Below are 22,723 nucleotides of genomic sequence, written 5' to 3'. Positions count from 1 at the left end.
TTTATCATAAAATAAAATGCATCGTCGATGATTTTAGCACGATTAAGAACATATATTTTTATATATTCTGTAGAGTTCAAATATTCTGCAATTTTTTGCCAGTTTTCAAGATCGTAATTAACCCAATAGTATCCTGTAGCAAATAATTTTTATATTATTAAATTTTCACTTAATTGATTTATTAAATTTATTAAGAAATATTTATAATTATCTGCATTTTAAATATTTGAGTAATTCCAAGTATTGAAAAAAGAAAGACAAATTATAACAATTAAGAAAAACTTTATTTTAGAGTGATATTTGTCGTAATATTGCGTAGAATGAAACTATATAAAGAATTATAAATACATTTATATTTATTATAGCTTAAATAATAATATATGCAAAATTGAATTTATTTCATGTTAATCGATAGTAGAATGCAGAAAATAAGTCCTACAATATTTTTTGAAATATTATATACTGTTACTATGTATTTATTCATATATTGCTCATTGTTATTAAAAAAGAAATTATGTAGAAATATAATAAATTTGTTAATCAATATTCACCACTTTGTTGTAAATTGAATATTATCCAACCATTATCTTTTAGAGAAACTTGGGAAGTTGGCTGGAACGACGACAAAATTATTAATCTTTCTTCGTAAAGCGGCATTCTAAGCTCTTCAAAATCTGGATTCTTCTGGGAGACATAAGTTACAGGTATCCAAAAAGCGTATTTTTTATATTTTTTAAATATTTCATAATTTTCTATTATTACATTATATACATTTGCCTTATACGAGAAATCTCGCGTTATTCAACACAGGATAATTTATAGATTTCATCCAATCATTTACTATTGTTGAAGAAAGCATTAGTTTTTTCTCAGGATATAATTTGCTTAAAATATCCTGTATGGTGAGCCGTAAATTTTGGAGAAGACTCTTCGACTTAAACTCACTATATTGGTTAAAATTTGGCATTATTGACAGTAAAATCGGTATTCTTAAATTACGTATCAAAGTGTTCAAAAAATATCAAAGTGTTATTTAACTTATACACTTTATATAGCTTACATAAATGCAACATTTAAATACTAAAATTTAAGTAAAATATTAATATTTTATATGCTAAGTTCTATAATGTATAAGTAAATAATATATTAAAATGGTATATATAATACAATATATTTCATAATATACTCACAAATTTAAATATAAACTTTCCGTTGAAACATTTTATCTGTAATTACATACTGCAGCATGCGTATTATTAAGGGTGCTACAATTCAAATCATACAATGTGATTTATATATAAGTTTGTTTAGAAGTCTTCGAACTACATTTTTCATAAATTTTTTAATTTTAGTATATTAATATATACATATGTATATACATATATATATATATATATATATATATATATATATATATACTTATATTCAAATATATTTATTGACTTGATTCATTCAAATAAATTTATTGATTTTTTTACCTTTAACGTAACGGTAAAAAAAAAGAAAATACATTATTTTCGGAAAAATTGGCTTCCTTTATAAGAGACTGATTGTGAGTCTCCCAACGAAGTGATTCGTAATAAACCTGAACTATAAATAAATCCATTTGGGAATTTTTATAATTCTAAAAAAAAAAGATTTAATATAATTGAATGAATATTTAGTCGAATGAAATATTAACGGTACACATTTAATGCTTTTATTGAACATAAATTTGAAAATTTTTTATCAACATTACAAGATATAGTAAAATTTTTCGATAAAGTAATGTGTAGTGTGTGAAATAGTCATGTCATTTAAAACTATTTGAAATAATTGAAAATTATGGTGTTATTTCTCTCTACATTGCAAATTTTATAACTATTTGAAAATATTGAAAACCAATATAAAATTTAATCTTTCCAGATATAACAAAAATTTATATAAATAGCTTTAGCAATTTTTATACGACATATTTAATGTTAAAAATAGAGTAAAAGCTTTTCATTTTCTTATAATAGTAAAGATTATATCTACTTACATAATCAAAATAATATTTTATTTAACATAAAGCATCAGAAACATATAAAAATATATAATATATACATTATATATAATTGATACATTAAGAATATTACTAAAAAAATATAAAAAAATTACCTCGATGGAATCGATAGCACAAAGTCCAAACAATGTAGTAAGACCATCGATTAACCATAACCCAGATGACCCCCAAAATGTACCTAATCAAAATGGGTTTATTATGGGTTTATCAGCAAACCATTGATATGCCATTTTGCGCCCTATCTACCGCGCTACTTTTATTTTATGCGTAACAGAATCCAGATTTTTATCGTAAGTAATATCTGTTTCACTAAAAAATATAAAAATTAAATTTGCAAGAGCTTAGTAATTATATAAATTTGGCCAAATACTATAATTTTGACATATTTTCTGATATAAAATTAAAAATATCTTCTAAACGGATAATATAATCGATATGGTATAATTGTATATTGTTTTGTATATTGTTTTTTACCGATTATATCAAAATTGTGACATAAATTATTTTCAACCTATAATTATATATATATATACTGATTATATAAAAATTATAACATAATTATTGTAATATACGTGATATACATATGTATATATGATTGAAATCAACTTATATTAGTTATAAAAATATATGTATAATAATGTACATGTATAAAAATTCTACATTAAAACAATTATATTTTAACGTATGTATTTCTAATTTCTAATTTTATATTTTTAATTTAATAATTTCTAATTTTGCTTCATGTATAAATTGTATTTGAATAAATTGATATTTATTAAAATTTTTGAATTACCTATTTAACAGAAGGCCCCAGTTCTCATTGTCATATCGCAAACTATGGATTGCAACAAATTGCACTTTTGGTATTTTCAATTTTGTCCATTTATATTCAAATATCATCATTGCTTTGGTTGTTATCATTTCAGTAAATTCCATATGATTTAAATCGGGTCTACGCCATATAATGATTTTAGATTCTTCCGCCTCAATTTTAAGAAAATCTGCTGGCGAGATTACAACCGTCACTAAATAAGTGAACATTGCAGGAGTATTAAAGCATGTCCAATTCATATATGGTTCGAATTCATGCATTACATGTTTGCATGTTTTTTCTTCTTGTACCGACATTTTTGAAAAAACTTGGTATATACGATGATGCTTTATGGAAATGTTGAAAGTGGCTTTGCTTGTCGGCTTGTCCCAGCATGGAAACAATTGTCGGGCTCCAGTCGCCTGAAAATGTATTAGGTCCAACCTACGACATTTTAATAATATAGATTTAAATAACGATGATTTTTAATAATCAATAGCATTATATATACAGTGTGTCTGTCCGTAAATGTCCAAACAAATATCGCAATTGTTTGAGGTTAGAAGATAGTTGAATAAGAAAAATTTACATGACTTTGAGGGTATTACAAAGTGCATATAAAAATATTTTGTTTATTTGTGACTTTTTCGAATTATAAAAGTCATTTTCATTTTTTTAGCTATCTTAATTTTTTTATATGAATGGATTATTCGCAATATAAACTTTTTTAGTTTAATTATACATAAACTATAAAATATTTATTTTTCGATTATCTAGCCTCTATATTTACAAAGAACCCTTCTTATTCAATCGCTTATAATTCATGTTATTGAATTGATGTCTCAATATTTTCGCTAAGGGAAAATTATCTCTAACATGATTAAATAATTATGGCTCACATAAAAAATATTTAGTTACCATTCACCCTGTTATATATATATATATATATATATATATATATATATATATATATATATATATATATATAAAACGACATTAAGTATAAATTATTGCATTCCCATCTAAACTATTCAACTTTCCATGATATATTTTTTATATTTATATGTTTTACGTATTCAATAATAAATAAGATTAATTAACAATTAAAACAGTATAAAATGTTATGATGACATTTTTGAGTAATATAAAGTGAAATAAAGATAGTGATGTATAATATTATATAATTAATTATAATAAAAAAAGATAAAAGATGCGAGAGCAACAATAATAAAAATTTATATTTATTGTACTCTTAATATTACTCACATTTCGAGTGATTCTCCCCTGTAAACTATAGTCTTTAAAAAAGTAATAATGTTTTCCGAGTTATCAATTGCAGTGAGAAATGTTGTATTTAGTCTGTAACGTCCACTAGGTAAAGTTAACGTAAAATGGAAAAAGTAAATATGCTTTGCATAATGTGTAATATTTGACGCTCGATAGTCTAATTCAATATATCCTTCGGTTGCAATTTTTGTTATATTTACAGATAAAAAGAGTGTTAATGTCGGTGAATGTAAACCTATTTTTGTAAATGAACGGGAAATATCGATAATGGCATTTAATTCGCCGTAGAAAACAAAGTTGCCTCTTGTTTGATACTTTTCTATATCTGTTTTATAGATTTTATATTTATATATTTCATGTTCTTTGTCTTCTTTGAAATATGGTATTAACTTGATGTCGTAATGCACTGGTGTTATATCATCAAAGTAATAAGTAAATTCAATCGATGAGTTTCCCGTATTTTCATTAATTGAAAATGTTATTATAGTGCCAAATATAAGACCGCTATAAAATAACAGTCTTAGAAATGCCATGTCAATTTTTAGGTATCTGTAACAACTGTTCCTGTTGAAAGAAAGATAAATATAAAATAAAATTTAAATAATAAATTTTACAGCAAATAAATTTATAAAGTATTTTCTAAAATTAATTTTCTTGCGTAATTTCATCTGTGATGAATAACAAACCAATCTACATATATAAACATGTTATTTTTAAAATTTGTTGTTTCGTAGATGATCATATTTTCAAAAAACTAGCAATAAAAATAATCAACAGAATAGTCAACGGAAAATTAAATTTTTTTCGACTTTGTTGGTATGTCTCTTCAGGCATGTATACACACATACATATATGGGCGCACGCGCGTGTGTGTATGTGTATGTGGTGCGCGCAACTAGGTCAAAGACAAGTTGAATGTTCTTATATGGCTTATATATTATAGACATTTTTTTTAGTAACAAAAGAAACATTTATCGTTTGTTCATTATTCATTTAAATAAATATATCGAATCAGTAATCGATTTTAAAGTAACCATGCAAATTATTATTAATATTATGAAAAGATATAAAACAAACATGTGTACGGTATTGTATTAACATTGTAGTTATCCAATTTTTTATTATCTATTTACAAATATATAAATTAAGTACTTAAAAAATTTAAAAAATATTTTTTTTTTAATCCTTAAATTTCTAATTCAAAGACATTTTATAACAATACTATAATACATAAAATTAGTGTTTTTGTCAAATATACAATATATGTATATAAAATTAAAAAAGAAATATAGTTTTTTGAAAAAAGAAAGAAAAAGAAATAAAAGAAATTAATAAAATGTTCAACAATTCAACAATTTTGAAAATAATTTTTAAAGGAAACATAATCTTATTTTATGTGTTCATATTTTAGTACTATTTAAATTGCGTTTTATATATCTTTTACGTACTTTAAAGAGAAAGTTATATAACATTCTGTTTCTAGCGACTCACCTTGTATATTAAAAATGCTATGTTAATTCTAATACAATTCCTTTTCTTATCAGAACTAGTTAAAGTTGATACTTTATCACCGTGAACCGTTAATCTGTACTATCGTAATCTTAACGTGTGAAGAGGTAACCGAAAACTGGCAATGTCGATGTAATATACATCATAATAAATACATATATAAATATAAATATATTTACAACTTATATAAGGTCATCATATCCTGCAAAATTTAAATTTAGAATTATATTTATGATATTTTATTTAATATTTATGATATTTTAAGATTCATTGATTTATGCTAATTTTTGATATTTATTTATGTATTATATATTTCGTTAATTTCATATACGATTTAATAAGCAATGTAGAAAAATAAGTATTTATGTTTTTCTATGTCTATAAATAATAATCTTTACATGTTGAGAATTAAAGATTTTCTATATCAATGTACTTTCATATATTTATTTTTTATGTAATACGTAAATAATATATTATAATTATTCTAATTAATATAATATGCTTAAGTCATTTAAATCATGTTAAAATGCTTTATATTTATTTCTATTCTCTATATTAATCATAAAAGTTAAGTATTCATTAATCATACAACAAACATTTTTTTAACAACGGGAGAAATTAAACATTTATCGTTTCTTCTTTACTCGTTTTGAATGAGTACATTGAATCAATATTCGAATTAATCTTGCAAATTATTGATTTTATGCCATTACGAAAAAGTATATGGTATAAATGTGTGCACGATATTAAAAATTGTAGTTTTTAACATTGAAACTGTATTATTTAATTTTCTATTATTCATTTAAAGATATATGAACTAAATATAAAAAATATTTAAATAGTTTCCGTTTTTTAATCTTTAAATTCTTAATTCAAAGACATTTTGTAACAATATGCAATATTATAATAAATGAAATTTAACGTTCTTGTCAGATATACACTGTATGTATGAAAATTTAGAAAATTATATAGGTTTATAAAAAAAAAAGAAACAAAAGAAATAAAAGAAATTAATAAAATGTCAACAATTTTGAAAATGATAATTTAAAAGGAATTAAGATAAAGATTAAGATTTATTAGAAATTAATGTTACTTATAATACAATACCTTTTCTTATTAGGATTAGTTGCAGTTGACAGTGCGGTTACCACATACTGCAAACCGTTAATATCGTTATATCTATTGTTATATCTACACTATCAAAATCTTACCATTCCAATAAATAATCGGAAATAAACAATGTCAGTAACATATGTATGTCAGATATTATAATACATACATACATACATAAAATCCTACACAATTGTAGTTCAAAGTAATATTTATATGCATATTTTAAGAATCATTGATTGTGGGATATTTGTGTATTTTATTTTGTGAATTTTGTATACATTTAATAAACAAAAAGAAATCAATTTTCATGTCTTCCTATGTCTGTAATTATTAATTTTGAATCTTTACAGGTTGGAAAATCTCCATATCAGAATGCTTTCATATATTGTTTTATGTAATCCGTAAATAATACTTTATGATTATATTAATTAATATAATATATTAAGTTCATTTTAATCATGTTAAAAGCTCCTGTCAATGTATGATAACAAAGAACATTTGCGCACTATAACGTAAATACACCACGTAATTTTTAATTTATTGTCAAAATATTTGAAGTATTATAACATATATGTATATACGTGAAATATAAAATTATAATATTAAAATATGTATTTTAAAGTATAGATTAATTATCATTTGCTGTACGTAAAATGTTATGAGACTTTTTGTTAACTTAATTTTAATTGCTTGATTATTAATTAATACAATAGTTTATTTTATTATTACTTATTATATTTAATTGTTTTGAGTTCTCACTCTGACTTAAACTTAAATCATCCAACAATACAACATCAAACAAAATATATTTAAGTTTAAATATTATTAAGGAAGTAATTGTGGTCTATAAGGAAATAATTATGGCAAGTTACAACAACCTGAAAATATTAAAATTATAACCTCAAAATATTAAAATTATGAAAGCTGTGTATGTAATTGCAATATCCATATTATGCATGTTATATAAGTAAACTAAAATTTTATAATTTTGTGTTAAAAATTATTTTAAAACAAATTAATTTTGTAAAATATTTATTCAAGTATATATTTATTTCCGAATTTATATAACAAATAAATAAACTATTTGTATAGTAAAAATAATAAATTAGATAGGAGAGATATTGATATTATAAAAATTATAAGAAATATTTTGATATTATAAGAATAGAATTGATTATAGGATTATAGGAATCTTTAAACAAAAGTAATAATATTAGATAATTTATAATAAATCGGAAAATGCACACATGAATACATATAAGGAAGTTTAACTATTAATATTAAAAATATAAATAAATATTATAAATTCTAAAACAATTTTTATGTTCGTATTATAACTATTAACTATTTAACTAAATATAAATTATGCGACAATATATGTATATTCAAAATCATATTAATAAAATATATTATATATAATATTATTGAACAGTTGTCATTGCTACATATTTATTGTTTTATTTATTATACACATATATACACATAGACAATAATTAAAAGTAATTCATATAACAATATATTAAGAATAATATTAACAAAATATTATGCTTAATAATATTAAACTGTTATTATTGTTACATGTATATGTATATACATATATATAAATGTATATATATATATATGTGTGTGTGTGTGTGTGTGTGTGTGTGTGTGTGTGTGCGTGTGTGTGTGTGTGTGTGTGTGTGTGTGCGTGTATGTATATGTATATTATATATTTAAGTATAATAATTGTTTATATGATAATTTAATGGTATTAAAATAATATTATATATATATATAATTTTTTGCTGTAATTATGATTATTTACGATCAATTTCTTTTGAAAAGTTCTTAATATTTTAAGGAAAGAAGTACTATATCTTAAAATATTTCTTTATTTCTTCGATTTCATGTAAACGTTTGAGCAGTTTTTTGTCAGCATCCAACATCCATTCATTCACAAGATTTTTAAACTTGTAAAAACTAGCTTTAATAGTTGCCTAAATCAGATTATTTTAAGTTAATGTAATAATTTTCTGCCATCTTAAAAGACTCACATAATTAAAGAACAAAATACTTGTGACATATATTACGGATATAAAACTTACTAATAGAAAATTTAATATTAATCTAATTCTGAATAAAGTTTACCATTTCAGGGATAGTTCCATATTTCTTGTACATACGTTTATGATAATTTTTGTATGCTTCAATCACAATGATATTTTCCATGAAGTTCCTGATCTATGTAGAATAACTTCATTAATATTTATTGTTAATAAATAGTAATTTCATTTAACAAAATTTTTTTAATTTAACAAGAATGTGTAACGGAATAGTATTTCGGTAATTAGCATAATAAAAGCACAATATGAAAAACCTTTCTTAGATTTTGCCAAAATATTAATTTCTCAAATTTTACTAAAAATTTCTCTTATTTAAAATCATATCCCGGTAAAAAATTTGTTATGTATAATCATATATGATATATGACCATATAAAATTATATAGAAGTATATAAAATTTTAGATAAGTTATGTATAATTATATACAATAATATATGATTTATTGTATAATTATATATAATTTAATATTAATGTTGGCTAAATGTCAGTCAACAATAATACAAAATTATGCATGCTATACATAACTATATATAACTTATACAGAATTTTATATATTTATATATACTTTTATATTGTTATATATAATTATATATGAGAAATTTTTTACTGGGATGTATGTCTGTGTATTATATATACGTATATTTTGTTTTAAATATATTGAAAATAATAAATAATAGTAATTATGCATAATAAAGGGTGACTTCAAAGATTTAAATGGCTTTGACATATATTATGACCTCACAGATTCGAATGATCTTAACGTATAGTGTTATGACCTTGAGTAATCAATAGGTTTTAGGCGTCACTTATTGTTTATTAAAAAGTCATAAAGAAAGGATTTTAACAAATTACAATAATTTTTAGATTTTAGGGTGCAGTTTTAAATTGTGAAAAAGGTATATTAAGCTCGATAATCTAAATTTTTTCAGTTATGAGACATCATTTTCCGACTCCTTGTACATTTGAGAAGTAAATATATGATGTGTGTTATACAAAAATATATGCAACATAACTCAACCTGTACATAACTGTTATACTTATATTATATATTAATAATTTTGATCTCGCTTCGCGTAAACAGTTCAGAACCCATATGGAATCGTGCAGTAATAAATCTCGTTTTGTACTGAAAAGAGAGGTGACGTCGCAATAGAATTTGCTTCGCTAAATATTTTGGAAAACCACAAGGTGAAAAATGTGATAAAATTAAATATGGTTCATTTATTCATGTATAGTAAATACTACTATATACTAAGAACACATTTTATAAAATTACATGAAATTTGTTAAAATTACTTGTTCTTTTGCTTATAACTTTTTAATGAACAACAAGCGACGAATAAAACCTCTTAGATGTTATTCAAGATCATGACCCACACAACATATGTCAAGGTTATTCAAATCTCTGAATATGCTTTTAATATGCATAATTATCATTATTTCTCATTTTCAATATACTTATAATAAAATATTATATACATATATATATATATATATATATATATATATATATATATATATATATATATATGTATGTATATACATATATAAATATACAAATAGATATATAGATGTATAGATAATAATTCTAAATGAAAGCAATAAATTTTAGAAAATAATGCGTCGAAAATTAAAAGGGGTTTTTATATTGTATATAAGCATATATTCCTCTCTGAGCAGTTTCATTCCTCTAAATAGAAAAGTGAAAATTAGGTTCTTATTTTTTTCTTCAAATTTTAGACAAGTTAAGAGAAATGAAATTTAATGGACATTATTTACTACTAAAAAAAATACTTATATTTTTTTAATTCTCTTGTATTGTTATAAAAGAATAAACTTATGTTTTTTCTTATTAAGCAATCTTTATTTAATTTTTTATTAAGACTTTTTAACAATCTAGAATGTCATCATTTAAAAATATACGTTAGAAAGCTTGATTTTTTAAAAAATTTTTTATTCATTTTATTATTTTTGTAAAATCAATAATTTAGGTAAAAATTTTTCATGTAAATAAATAAATACAATATTATGCACAATTTCATTCTTTTATTTAATGATACGGAAACATTTTTTAAATATAATAAAAAATATCTTTGTTGTCCGTGGAAAATTACCATCAAATTTCATTTTTTTAATTTGTCCAAAATTTAGAAAAAATAAGTAAAAACTTAATCTTTATTTTTCTTTTTAGAAGAGTATAACTCTTAAAAGAGCGATGGAGGAATATATGGTTATATGAAAGATCATCATTATTTTTCAACAAAAAAATTATCTTTTAAAGTATATGTTACAGACACTTTGTAAATCTTTAAATGCTAACTTATAAAGATTCGGCGTTTCATAAAAAGGCTGAGTTCTTTATAAAGAAAGATGATTTTACGAAAGCCTGCAATATATATATATATATATACATTAGGTATAAATAAGCTTAATAAAAAAATAACCGGATCCTAAAAACTTACCTTTTTTAATTGTTTTTCAGAATACACATGATTAATAACGCCAATAAATATGGCAACTTCATTGACACCTCTATAAAATAATACATATAGTTATTATAAGTAATTATTTTCGTAATTATAAAGAGTATTCGTACAAAAAAAAAATATTTCTGGTTATTACCTTGGTTTTAATTTATCAAAATTTTCTAATATATTCCAAAACACATTATCGTGCTTTGCATGTTTTGCAATAACAAAAAAAAAACTAATCATATTTCTCTTGATTTGTGTTTCATTATATGTTTCACTTTGTTTTAACATTATTGATTCTAAATATTCTTCCATAATTTCATTTGAAGCGCAAGCTAAAAATTCTAAAAATCTATCATTATTATATTCTTTCGTTAAATGTTCCTTCACATTGCGCAAATCGTTACTCTTTGCTAATATCAAACCTTTACAGTATATCCACTCTTTCCACCACGGTAAAAGTCTACAACATCCAAAAATAAAAGTTTGATATAAACATATTTAGCGCTATAATATTGCATCTCGATTCAACAATAGAATATGCAAATAATGGTAAAAAGTGTAACACTTAAAAAATTACTTATTTGTATTCGACATATATTTAATATGCAACAGCAATTTGTTACAAGCTGTTCTGAGGCAATTCAAGTCACCGAGAATACACAACCATTTAATGGCTTCTTGCCTTAAACATTTAGTAAGATCACTTTCCTCAAAATCTTCTTTGTATTTTATTTTCTCAAGTAGATTGGCCAATATATTTTTCAATTTCTCCTAAAAGTTATCCAAGTCAAATAATTATATCGGTTTACAGTAAGCGTGTAGCGTTGGACATTCAATAACTCAACAAGTAAATTGAAAGAGAAGCAAGCTGATCGAACAAGCATTGCTAAGTCCTAACATTACATCCCTTGATCTCTTCATGTAAAAAAAAGTTAAAAAATTTGAATGTCTAGCTTTGTACGAACACGATTTGAGTGGAAAACTGATTTGTTGGAAAAGAAATAAATCTCGTTTTATTATTAACATTATCCAATTAATGTATTAATTTTAATCTCAAATTTATGTGAGAGCGTCATATGTTAACGTAAAAAATTTGTGTTTATACGTATAAAAATTTTTTAAATTACCAAAAAACGCTCGACCAAACAGAATAAATGTATCTCATTTACTGCATCAATATGATTTCATTCAGTAAGTTAATTTTTAAAATTCCAGTGGTTTTTCATAAACATTCTAAATACATATAGTAGTATGTGTGTATGTGTGTGTGTATATATACATATATATATATATATATGTATATGCATATATATACACAGTGCTTGACAAAAATCTGAGCATAAATGGTTAAAAAAAAAGCTAAAAAATGTTTAGAAAACGTTTAATTAATTTTGCAATATCGTACACTTGACTTATTTTGTAATATAATTAAGTGACAATTAGATATATATCTTTAACACTCAAATTGGCATATCGCAGGACCAAAAGTGAAATGATAAACATTACTTGTAATATTTCAAGCCGATAAAATTCTTATAATATGTAAAGTATTTACAATGGTGACATTAGTTTGACTTTAAGTGTACAAGCCAAGGTCAAACTAATTGCATTATCTCATATTTGGCTAAAAAAGGTGTATATATATATATATATATATATATATATATATATATATATATATACACCTTTTTTAGCCAAACAACTTTTGTCTTTAACATCTTTTTCTACAATCAAAAATAAAAAAAAATTAAATAAGTAAAATTAAAGTAAAACCTACATATTATGATGCAATGCAGATATACAAAGTAAACTTTATTTATTAACAACATCTGATACTCTTACAAAATTACCGATCTTTTCTATATTAAGTACTATACGTACGTTTCATTACTATACGTATATATAATGTTAAATTGAAATTTTAATAGAAAATTACTTAAAAATATAAAAAAAATAATTATTCAAAAATCTAATGTATGTTTAACAATTATAATATAAAACTGAAGTAAAAACTCTTTTTAAATAAAAAAGATTTTACTTCATCTTAAATAAGAATACAGAAAAACTACTTGAATCTTTTTAGTTATATATATTTTACTTTCTTGGAAAATATGACATAAAATAATTTTAAACTCTTCAACTGATTAATACTATTATTATTTACCTTAATATTTTGGATTCCTTCATCTGGAAATGGAATGATGCTCGACATATGTTCCAAAGCTTTTATCATAGGATACCATGCTATATAATTTGTCTCTTGTCTAAGATAGTTCGTCAAGTTCCAGAATAGGGAAGAATTGAGTTGGCCATTTATCATAAAATAAAATGCATCGTCGATGATTTTAGCACGATTAATAACATGTATTTTTGTATATTCTGTAGAGTTCAAATATTCTGCAATTTTTTGCCAGGTTTCAGGATCGTAATTAACGCGATAGTATCCTGTAGTAAATAATTTTTATATTATTAGATTTTCACATAAATGATTTCTTAAATTTATTAAAAAATATTTATAATTATCTGCATTTTAGATATTTGAGTAATTCCAAGTATTAAAAAAAGAAAGACAAATTATAATAATTAAGAAAAACATTATTTTAGAGTGATAAATGTGGTAATATTGCGTGCGAGAAAGAAACTGTATAAGAAATTATAAATCTAATTATATTATTTTAGCTTAAATAATAATATATGCAAAATTGAATTTATTTCACGTCAATCGATAGTAAAATGCAGAGAATACGTCATACAATATTTTTTGAAATAATATATAATGTTACTATGTATTTATTCACATATTGCGTATTGTTATTAAAAAGGAATATAGTTAACATTGTATAATAGTTTAATAATTTAATTATGTAGAAATATAATAAATTTGTTAATTAATATTCACCAGATTGTAGTAAATTGAATATTATCCAACCATTATCTTTTACAGAAACTTGGCAAGTTGGAGTGGACGACGATAAAACTATTAATCTTTCGTCGTAAGGAACTCTAAGCTCCCTAAAATCTAGTTCATTTTGGGAAGTATAAGTTACAGGTACCCAGAAAGCGTATTTTTTAAATATTTCATAATTTTCTATTGTTATATTATATACATTTTCTTTATTTGAAAAATCTCGCGTTATTTTCAACACAGGATAATTTATAGATTTCATCCAATGATTTAGTATTGTTAAAGGAAGCATTTGTCCTTTCTTAACATTTGGATTGCGTGAAACAGATTGCCTGATGATCCACAAATTTTGGAGAAGAGTGGGAGTCTTCGACTTAATCTCACTATATTTGTTAAAATTTGACATTATTGACACAGTGAAAACTATACTTATTGTAAATTACGTATCAAAAAATATCAAAGTATTATTTAATTTATACACTTTATACAGTTTACGTAATTGCAGTATTTAATATTTTATATACTACATTCTATAATGTAAGTAAATAATATATTAAAATAGTATATACAATATATTTCATAATATACTCACGCACTTAAATATTCACAAACTTTTCGTTGAAACATTTTATGTGTAATTACATACTGCAGCGTGCGTAATATTAAGGGTGCTACAATTCAAATTATACAATGTGATTTATATATAAGTTCGTTTAGAAGTCTTTCAACTACATTTTTCATAAATTTTTTAATTTTAGTATACTAATATATACATATGTATATACATATATACATATATATATATATACTTATATTGAAATATATTTATTGACTTGATTCATTCAAATAAATTTATTGATTTTTTTACCTTTAACGTAGCGGTAAAAAGAAGAAAATGCATTATTTTCGGAAAAATTGGCTTCCTTTATAAGAGACTGATTGTGAGTCTCCAAACGAAGTGATTCATAATAAACCTGAACTACAAATAAATCCATCATTTCGGAATTTTCGTAATTCTAAAGCAGAAAAATTTAATATAATCGAATGAAATATTAACGGTACACATTTAATGGTTTTATTAAACGGAAATTTGAAAATTTTTTATCAACATTACAAAATATAGTAAAATTGTTCGATAAAGTAATGTGTAGTGTGTGAAATAGTCATGTCATTTAAAACTATTTGAAATAATTGAAAATTATGGTATTATTTCTCTCTACATTGCAAATTTTATAACGATTTGAGAATATCGAGAACCAATATAAAATTTAGTCTTTCTAGATATGACAAAAATTTATATAAATAGCTTTAGCAATTTTTATACAACATATTTAATGTAAAAAATAGTGCAAAAACTTTTCATCATCCTTATAATATCAAAAATTTTATTTAGTTATATAAATAAAATAATATTTTATTTAATATAAAAACATAAGAAACATATAAAAATATATCACATGTGCATTACACACACACACATACATATATATATATATATATATATATACTCATTATATATAATTGATAAATTAAGAATATTACTAAAAAAATATAAAAAAATTACCAAGATAGAATTGATAGCATCAATTCCGTATAATGTAGTAAGACCATCGATTAACCATAACTCAGATGACCAAAATGTATTAATTACATCACCGAACCATTGATATGCCATATTGCGCCCTATCAACCGCGCTACTTTTATTTTATGCGCAACAGAATCCAGATTTTTATCGTAGGTAATATCTGTTTCACTAAAAAATATAAAAATTAAATTTGCAAGAGCTTAGTAATTATATAAATTTGGCCAAATAATAATTTTGACATATTTTCTGATTTAAAATTAAAAATATCTTCTAAACGGATAATATAATCGATATGGTATAATTGTATATTGTTTTGTATATTGTTTTTTACCGATTATATCAAAATTGTGACATAAATTATTGTCATATACGTGATATACATATGCATATATGATGTATTGAAGTCAACCTATAATTATATATATATATATATATATATACTGATTACATAAAAATTATAACAGATTTATTGTCATATACGTGATATACATATGTATATATGATTGAAATCAATTTATAATTAGTTATAAAAATATATGTATAATAATGTACATGTATAAAAATTCTACATTAAAACAATTATATTTTAACGTATGTATTTCTAAATTTTAATTTTATATTTTTAATTTAATTTAATTATTTCTAATTTTGCTTCATATATAAATTGTATTTAAATAAATTGATATTTTTTCTACTTTTTGAATTACCTATTTAACAGAAGACCCCAGTTCTCATTGTCATATAGCAAACTATGGATTGCAACAAATTGCACTTTTGGTATTTTCAATTCTTTCCATTCATGTTCAAATTTTGTCATTGCTTTGGTTGCTATCATTTCAGCAAATTCCATATGATCTAAGTCGGGTCTACGCCATATAATGATTCTAGATTCTTCCGTCTCAAATTTTAAAATTTTTGCTGACGAGATTACAACCGTCACGACATAAGTGGACATTAGAGGAGTAGTATTAAAGCATGTCCACTTCATATATGTTTCGGTATAAATTTCATCTTTGCATGTTTCCTCCTCTTGTACCGGCATATTTGAAAAAACTTGGTATGTGCGATGATGCTTTATGAAAATGTTGAAAGTGGCCTTGATTGTCGGTTTGTCCCAGCATGGAAACAATCGTCGGGCTCCAGTCGCCTGAAAATGTATTGGGTCCGACCTACGACATTTTAATAATATTGATTTAAATAACGATGATTTTTAATAATCAATAGCATTATATATACAGTGTGTCTGTCCGTAAATGTCCAAACAAATATCGCAATTGTTTGAAGTTAGAAGATAGTTGAAAAAGAAGAATTTACACTTTAAGTCTGCTACAAAGTGAATATAAAAATATTTTGTTTATTTGTGACTTTTTCGAGTTATAAAAGTCATTTTCATTTTTTTAGCTATCTTAATTTTTTGATATAATAAATTATTCGCAATATAAACTTTTTTAGTTCAATTATACATAAACTATAAAATATTTATTTTTTGATTATCTAGCCTCTATATTTACAAAGAACCCTTCTTATTCAATCGCTTATAATTCAAGTTATTGAATTGATGTCTCAATATTTTCGCTAAGGGAAAATTATCTCTAACATAATTAAAGAATTATGGCTCACATAAAACATTTATAGTTACGATTCGCCTTGTTATATGTATAAACAGGGTAGGCCATTTTCATCTATGCACTATAATATCTCAAAATCCATAAGTTTAAGATAGAAATGTTTCATACAAAAGTTGTATAGTTTTGAGGGGGTCATAAGACGGTACCATTGGTTTGATCTTGAAGAGTTATTTGAAGGTCATGTAAAGGTCATCTTTAATTTCTTAAATGGAACCTATTTTTCATTACATATTTTTGTAGCTTACCTCAAAAGCTTTCTAAAACACTATAATATAATATTTTTTCATTAAATACTTTTCGAGTTATAAGACTTTAAAATTGCAATATTTTGACATAAAATACAAGATATCTCGTAAAATATTTATTTTTAAATTATCTTACCCTAAACAAATTAAAACACATAATTATGTTACAAGTAAAAATGTGTAACTGCTAGTTGCAAATTCAGATTTTTTCTTAAAGATAACTATGTGTTTTAATTACGCCAATTGATTTGTCTCATTATTCTGTGCATAAAAATATTAGTGTAAGATAATTTAAAAATAAATATTTTACGAGATATCTTGTATTTTATGTCAAAATATTGCAATTTTAAAGTCTTATAACTCGAAAAGTATTTAATGAAAAAATATTATATTATAGTGTTTTGGAAAGCTTTTGAGGTAAGCTACAAGAATATGTAATGAAAAATAGGTTCCATTTAAGAAATTAAAGATGACCTTTACATGACCTTCAAATAACTCTTCAAGATCAAACCAATGGTACCGTCTTATGACCCCCTCGAAACCATACAACTTTTGTATGAAACATTTCTATCTTAAACTTATGGATTTTGAGATATTATAGTGCATAGATGAAAATGGCCTACCCTGTATATACAGCACACGCGCGTATAAAGGTACAGAGATATTTTATATTTTATTTCATACACATAATAAAACGACATAAAGTATAAATTATTACATTTCCATCTAAATTATTGAACTTTCCATGATATATTTTTTTTATTTATATATTTCACGTATTTAATAATAAATAGGATTAATTAACAATTCAAACATAGTATAAAATGTTATGATGACATTTTTGAGTAATATAAAATAAAATAGAGATAGTGATGTATAGTATTATATAATTAAATATTATAAAAAAAAAAATAAAAGATGCGAGAGCAACAATGATAAAAATTTATATTAATTGTACTCTTAATATTACTCACATCATTAATGATTTTCTCCTTTTGACTATAGTCTTCAAAGAAGTAATAATGTTTTCCGTGCTATCAATTGCAGTGACAAATTTTGTATTTAGTCTGTAACGTCCACTAGATAAAGTTTTTTTGAAATAAAAATAGCAAATTTGTTTTGCAGCATCACATCTAATATCTGACGCTGAATATATAACATCAATATCAATATTTTGTGAATCTTTTCTATATATGGTTGAACTTGTCAACTCTCCAGATAAAAGAAGTATCAATGTCGATGAATTTAAACCTATTTTTGTAAATGAACCGGAAATATCGATAATGGCACTTAATTCGCCGTAGAAAACAAAGTTGCCTTTTGTTTGATACTCTTCTATATCTGTTTTATAGTCTTTATATTTATCTATTTCATGTTCCTTGTCTTCTTTGAAATATGGTATTAACTTGACGTCGTAATGCACTGGTATTATATCATCAAAGTAATAAGTAAATTCAATCGATGAGTTTTTCGTATTTTCATTAATTGAAAATGTTATTATGGTGCCAAATATAAGACCGCTATAAAATAACAGTCTGAGAAATGCCATGTCAATTTTTAGGTATCTGTAACAAACACTGTTCCTGTTGAAAGAAAGATAAATATAAAATAAAATTTAAATAATAAACTTTACTGCAAATAAATTTATAAAGTATTTTTTGAAATTATTTTTCTTGAGTAATTAGAAATTTTATCCGTGATGAATAACAGACCGATCTACGTACATGAACAAGCTATTTTCAAAAGATGATTATATTTTTAGTAAACTAGCAACGAATAATCAACGGAATAGTCAACAGAAAATTAAATTTTTATCGACTTTTTGGTATGTCTCTTCAGGCATGTGTAAATATAAACATATATATGCGCGCGCGCGCGTGAACGTATGTGTATGTGTGTGTGCGCGCCATAAGATCAAAGACAATTTGAATGTTTTTATATGTATTATATATAATACACATTTTTTTTAGTGACGAAAAAAACATTTATTTTTTGTTCATTATTCGTTTAAATAAATATATCCAATCAGTAATTGATTTTAAAGTAGTCTTGCAAATTAATATTAATATTACGAAAAGATATAAATCAAACATGTGTACGGTATTGTATTAACATTGTAGTTATCCAATTTTTTATTATCTATTTACAAATATATAAATTAAATATTTAAAAAATTTAAAAAATATTTTTCTTTTAATTCTTAAATTTTTAATTCAAAGACATTTTATAACAATACTATAATACATAAAATTAGTGTTTTTGTCAAATACACAATATATGTATATAAAATTAAAAAAGAAATATAGTTTTTTGAAAAAAGAAAGAAAAAGAAATAAAAGAAATTAATAAAATGTTCAACAATTTAAAAATTTTGAAAATAATTTTTAAAGGAAACATAATCTTATTTTATGTGTTCATATTTTAGTACTATTTAGATTGCGTTTTATATATCTTCTACGTACTTTAAAGAGAAAGTTATATAATATTCTGTTTCTAGAGACTCACCTTGTATAGTAAAAATGCTATGTTATTTCTAATACAATTCCTTTTCTTCTCAGAACTAATTAAAGTTGATACTTTATCACCGTGAACCGTTAATTTGTACTATCGTAATCTTAACGTTTCCGACGAAGAGGTAATCGAAAACTGGCAATGTCGAGGTAAGAGACATCATAATAAATATATATATAAATACAAACATATTTACAAGTTATATAAGGTCATCATATCTTACAAAATTTACATTTAGACATATATTTATGATATTTTACTTAATATTTAAGATATTTTAAGATTCATTGAATATCCTAATTTTTGATATTTATTTATTTATTATATATTTTGTTAATTTCATATACGATTTAATAAGCAATATAGAGAAATAAGTATTTATGTTTTCCTACATCTGTAAATAATAATTATTAATCTTTACATGTTGAGAATTAAAGCATTTCTATATCAACGTACTTTCATATATTTATTTTTTATGTAATACGTAAATAATATATTATAATTAATTTATTTAATATAATATGTTAAAGTCATTTTAATTATGTTAAAATGCTTTATATTTATTTCAATCATATATAATAATTATAAAAATTAAGTATTCATTAATTATACAAACATTTTTTTAACGACGAGAGAAAATAAACATTTACTGATCCTTTTTTTGTTTTAAATAGGTACATTGAATCAATATTTGAATTAATCCAAATCATTGATTATGTGCCATTACGAAAAAATATATAGAATAAATGTGTGCACAATATTAAAAATTGTAATTTTTAACCTTGTAATTGTATTATTTAATTTTCTATTATTCATTTAAAAATATATAAATTAAATATAAAAAATATTAGAAAAGTTTCCGTTCTTTAATCTTTAAATTTTTAATTCAAAGACATTTTATAACAATATGTAATATTAAAATAAATGAAATTAACGTTCTTGTCAAATGTACACTGTATGTATGAAAATTTAGAAAATTATATAGGTTTATAAAAAAAAGAAAAACAAAAGAAATAGAAGAAATTAGGAAAATATCAACAATTTTGAAAATGATAACTTAAAAAGAATTAAGATAAAAATTAAGATTTATTAGAATATAAGATACTTATCGTGTGAGTTCATACTTCAGTACTATTTAAATTTTACTGTATATATATTTAAAAAAAAATACATTATATTTTATTTCTAATGATTCATCTTGTATATACAAATGTTATGTTATTTATAATACAATTTCTTTTCTTATGAGAATTAGTTGCAGTTTACACTGCGGTTACCACACACTGCAAACCGTTAATATCGTTATACCTATTGTTATATCTATGTCGTAGACAAATGGTTATTTTAGGAGAATATCTTTTGACTAGGCAATTGGTTATCTGGCTGTACTGTCAGCCTTGGTAGTTTCTGCGCTCTCAAGTTTTGTTATATTTTTATATGGGGACGGGATGAAGCCCCGTCCCCCTATGCTTAACAACAACTTAAGAATATTAAAATTATAACTTAAAAATATTAAAGATACGAAAGCTGTATATGTAATTGCAATATCCATATTATGATTGTTATATAAGTAAACTAAAATTTTATAATTTTGTGTGGAAAATTATTTTAAAACAAATTAATTTTGTAAAATGTTTATTCGAGGATATATTTATTTCCGAATTTAAATAACAAATAAATAAACTATTTGTATAGTGAAAATAATAAACTAGATAATAGAGATATTGATATTATAAAAATTATAAGAAATATTTTAATATTATAAGAATAGAATTACAGTCGGACCTCTTATTTTACGACATTTTCGGTCCGGAATCTTCCCCTTAAACTTCTGATCCTACGACAAAAATATGGGAGTGGGGATATAATCCCCCTTTCGCGGTCGTAGCATGAGAGGATTTTTCGTCGTAGGATAAGAGGTTTCGTAGCATAAAAGGGTCGTAGGATAAGAGGTCCGACTGTATACGATTATAAAAATCTTTAAACAAAAGTAATAATATTAGATAATTTATTATAAATGGGAAAATGCACACATGGATACATATAAAGAAATTTAACTAATAATATTAAAAATATAAATAAATATTATAAATTCTAAAACAATTTTCATGTTTGTATTATAACTATTAACTAATTAATTAAATATAAATTATGTGATAATATATGTATATTCAAAGTCATATTAATAAAATATATTATATATAATATTATTGAACAGTTGTCGTTGCTACATATTTATTATTTTATTTATTATATACACATAGACAATAATTAAAAGTAATTCATATAATAATATATTAAGAATAATATTAATAAAATATTATGCTTAATAATATTAAACTGTTATTATTGTTACATGTATAAGTATATGTATATATATATATATATAGATATATATATATATATATATATATATATATATATAGATATATATATATATGTGTGTGTATATGTGTATATATTAATATGTACATTATATATTTAAGGATAAATATTGTTTATGAT

General features: G+C 22.8%; 2 protein-coding genes across 2 annotated transcripts; both read right to left on the bottom strand.

The window, feature by feature from the left end:
• Positions 1–2,217: 2,217 nt before the first annotated feature.
• Positions 2,218–5,766, bottom strand: LOC140666277 (aminopeptidase Q-like). The gene is made up of 4 exons (XM_072893293.1): positions 5,634–5,766; positions 4,122–4,706; positions 2,838–3,299; positions 2,218–2,353 (listed from the first exon to the last, which is right to left on the bottom strand). Exons 2-4 carry the CDS (start codon positions 4,673–4,675, stop codon positions 2,287–2,289), a joined length of 1,083 nt encoding a protein of 360 aa, XP_072749394.1. The 5' UTR covers positions 4,676–4,706; positions 5,634–5,766; the 3' UTR covers positions 2,218–2,286.
• A 2,653-nt stretch (positions 5,767–8,419) lies between these two features.
• LOC140666264 (thyrotropin-releasing hormone-degrading ectoenzyme-like) lies at positions 8,420–21,542 on the bottom strand. Its single transcript, XM_072893267.1, has 14 exons — positions 21,527–21,542; positions 20,213–20,353; positions 18,682–19,290; positions 16,542–17,003; positions 15,813–16,002; positions 15,117–15,264; positions 14,841–14,919; positions 14,243–14,631; positions 13,508–13,788; positions 11,921–12,114; positions 11,492–11,803; positions 11,332–11,401; positions 8,895–8,987; positions 8,420–8,743 (listed from the first exon to the last, which is right to left on the bottom strand). Exons 3-14 carry the CDS (start codon positions 19,254–19,256, stop codon positions 8,618–8,620), a joined length of 2,919 nt encoding a protein of 972 aa, XP_072749368.1. The 5' UTR covers positions 19,257–19,290; positions 20,213–20,353; positions 21,527–21,542; the 3' UTR covers positions 8,420–8,617.
• Between the last annotated feature and the right edge of the window lie 1,181 nt (positions 21,543–22,723).

Source organism: Anoplolepis gracilipes, chromosome 1 (assembly GCF_047496725.1).
Source record: "Anoplolepis gracilipes chromosome 1, ASM4749672v1, whole genome shotgun sequence".
NCBI lineage: Eukaryota > Metazoa > Arthropoda > Insecta > Hymenoptera > Formicidae > Anoplolepis > Anoplolepis gracilipes.
Note: the sequence above shows the minus strand (reverse complement) of the source record. Positions and strands in the feature narration are given on the sequence as shown.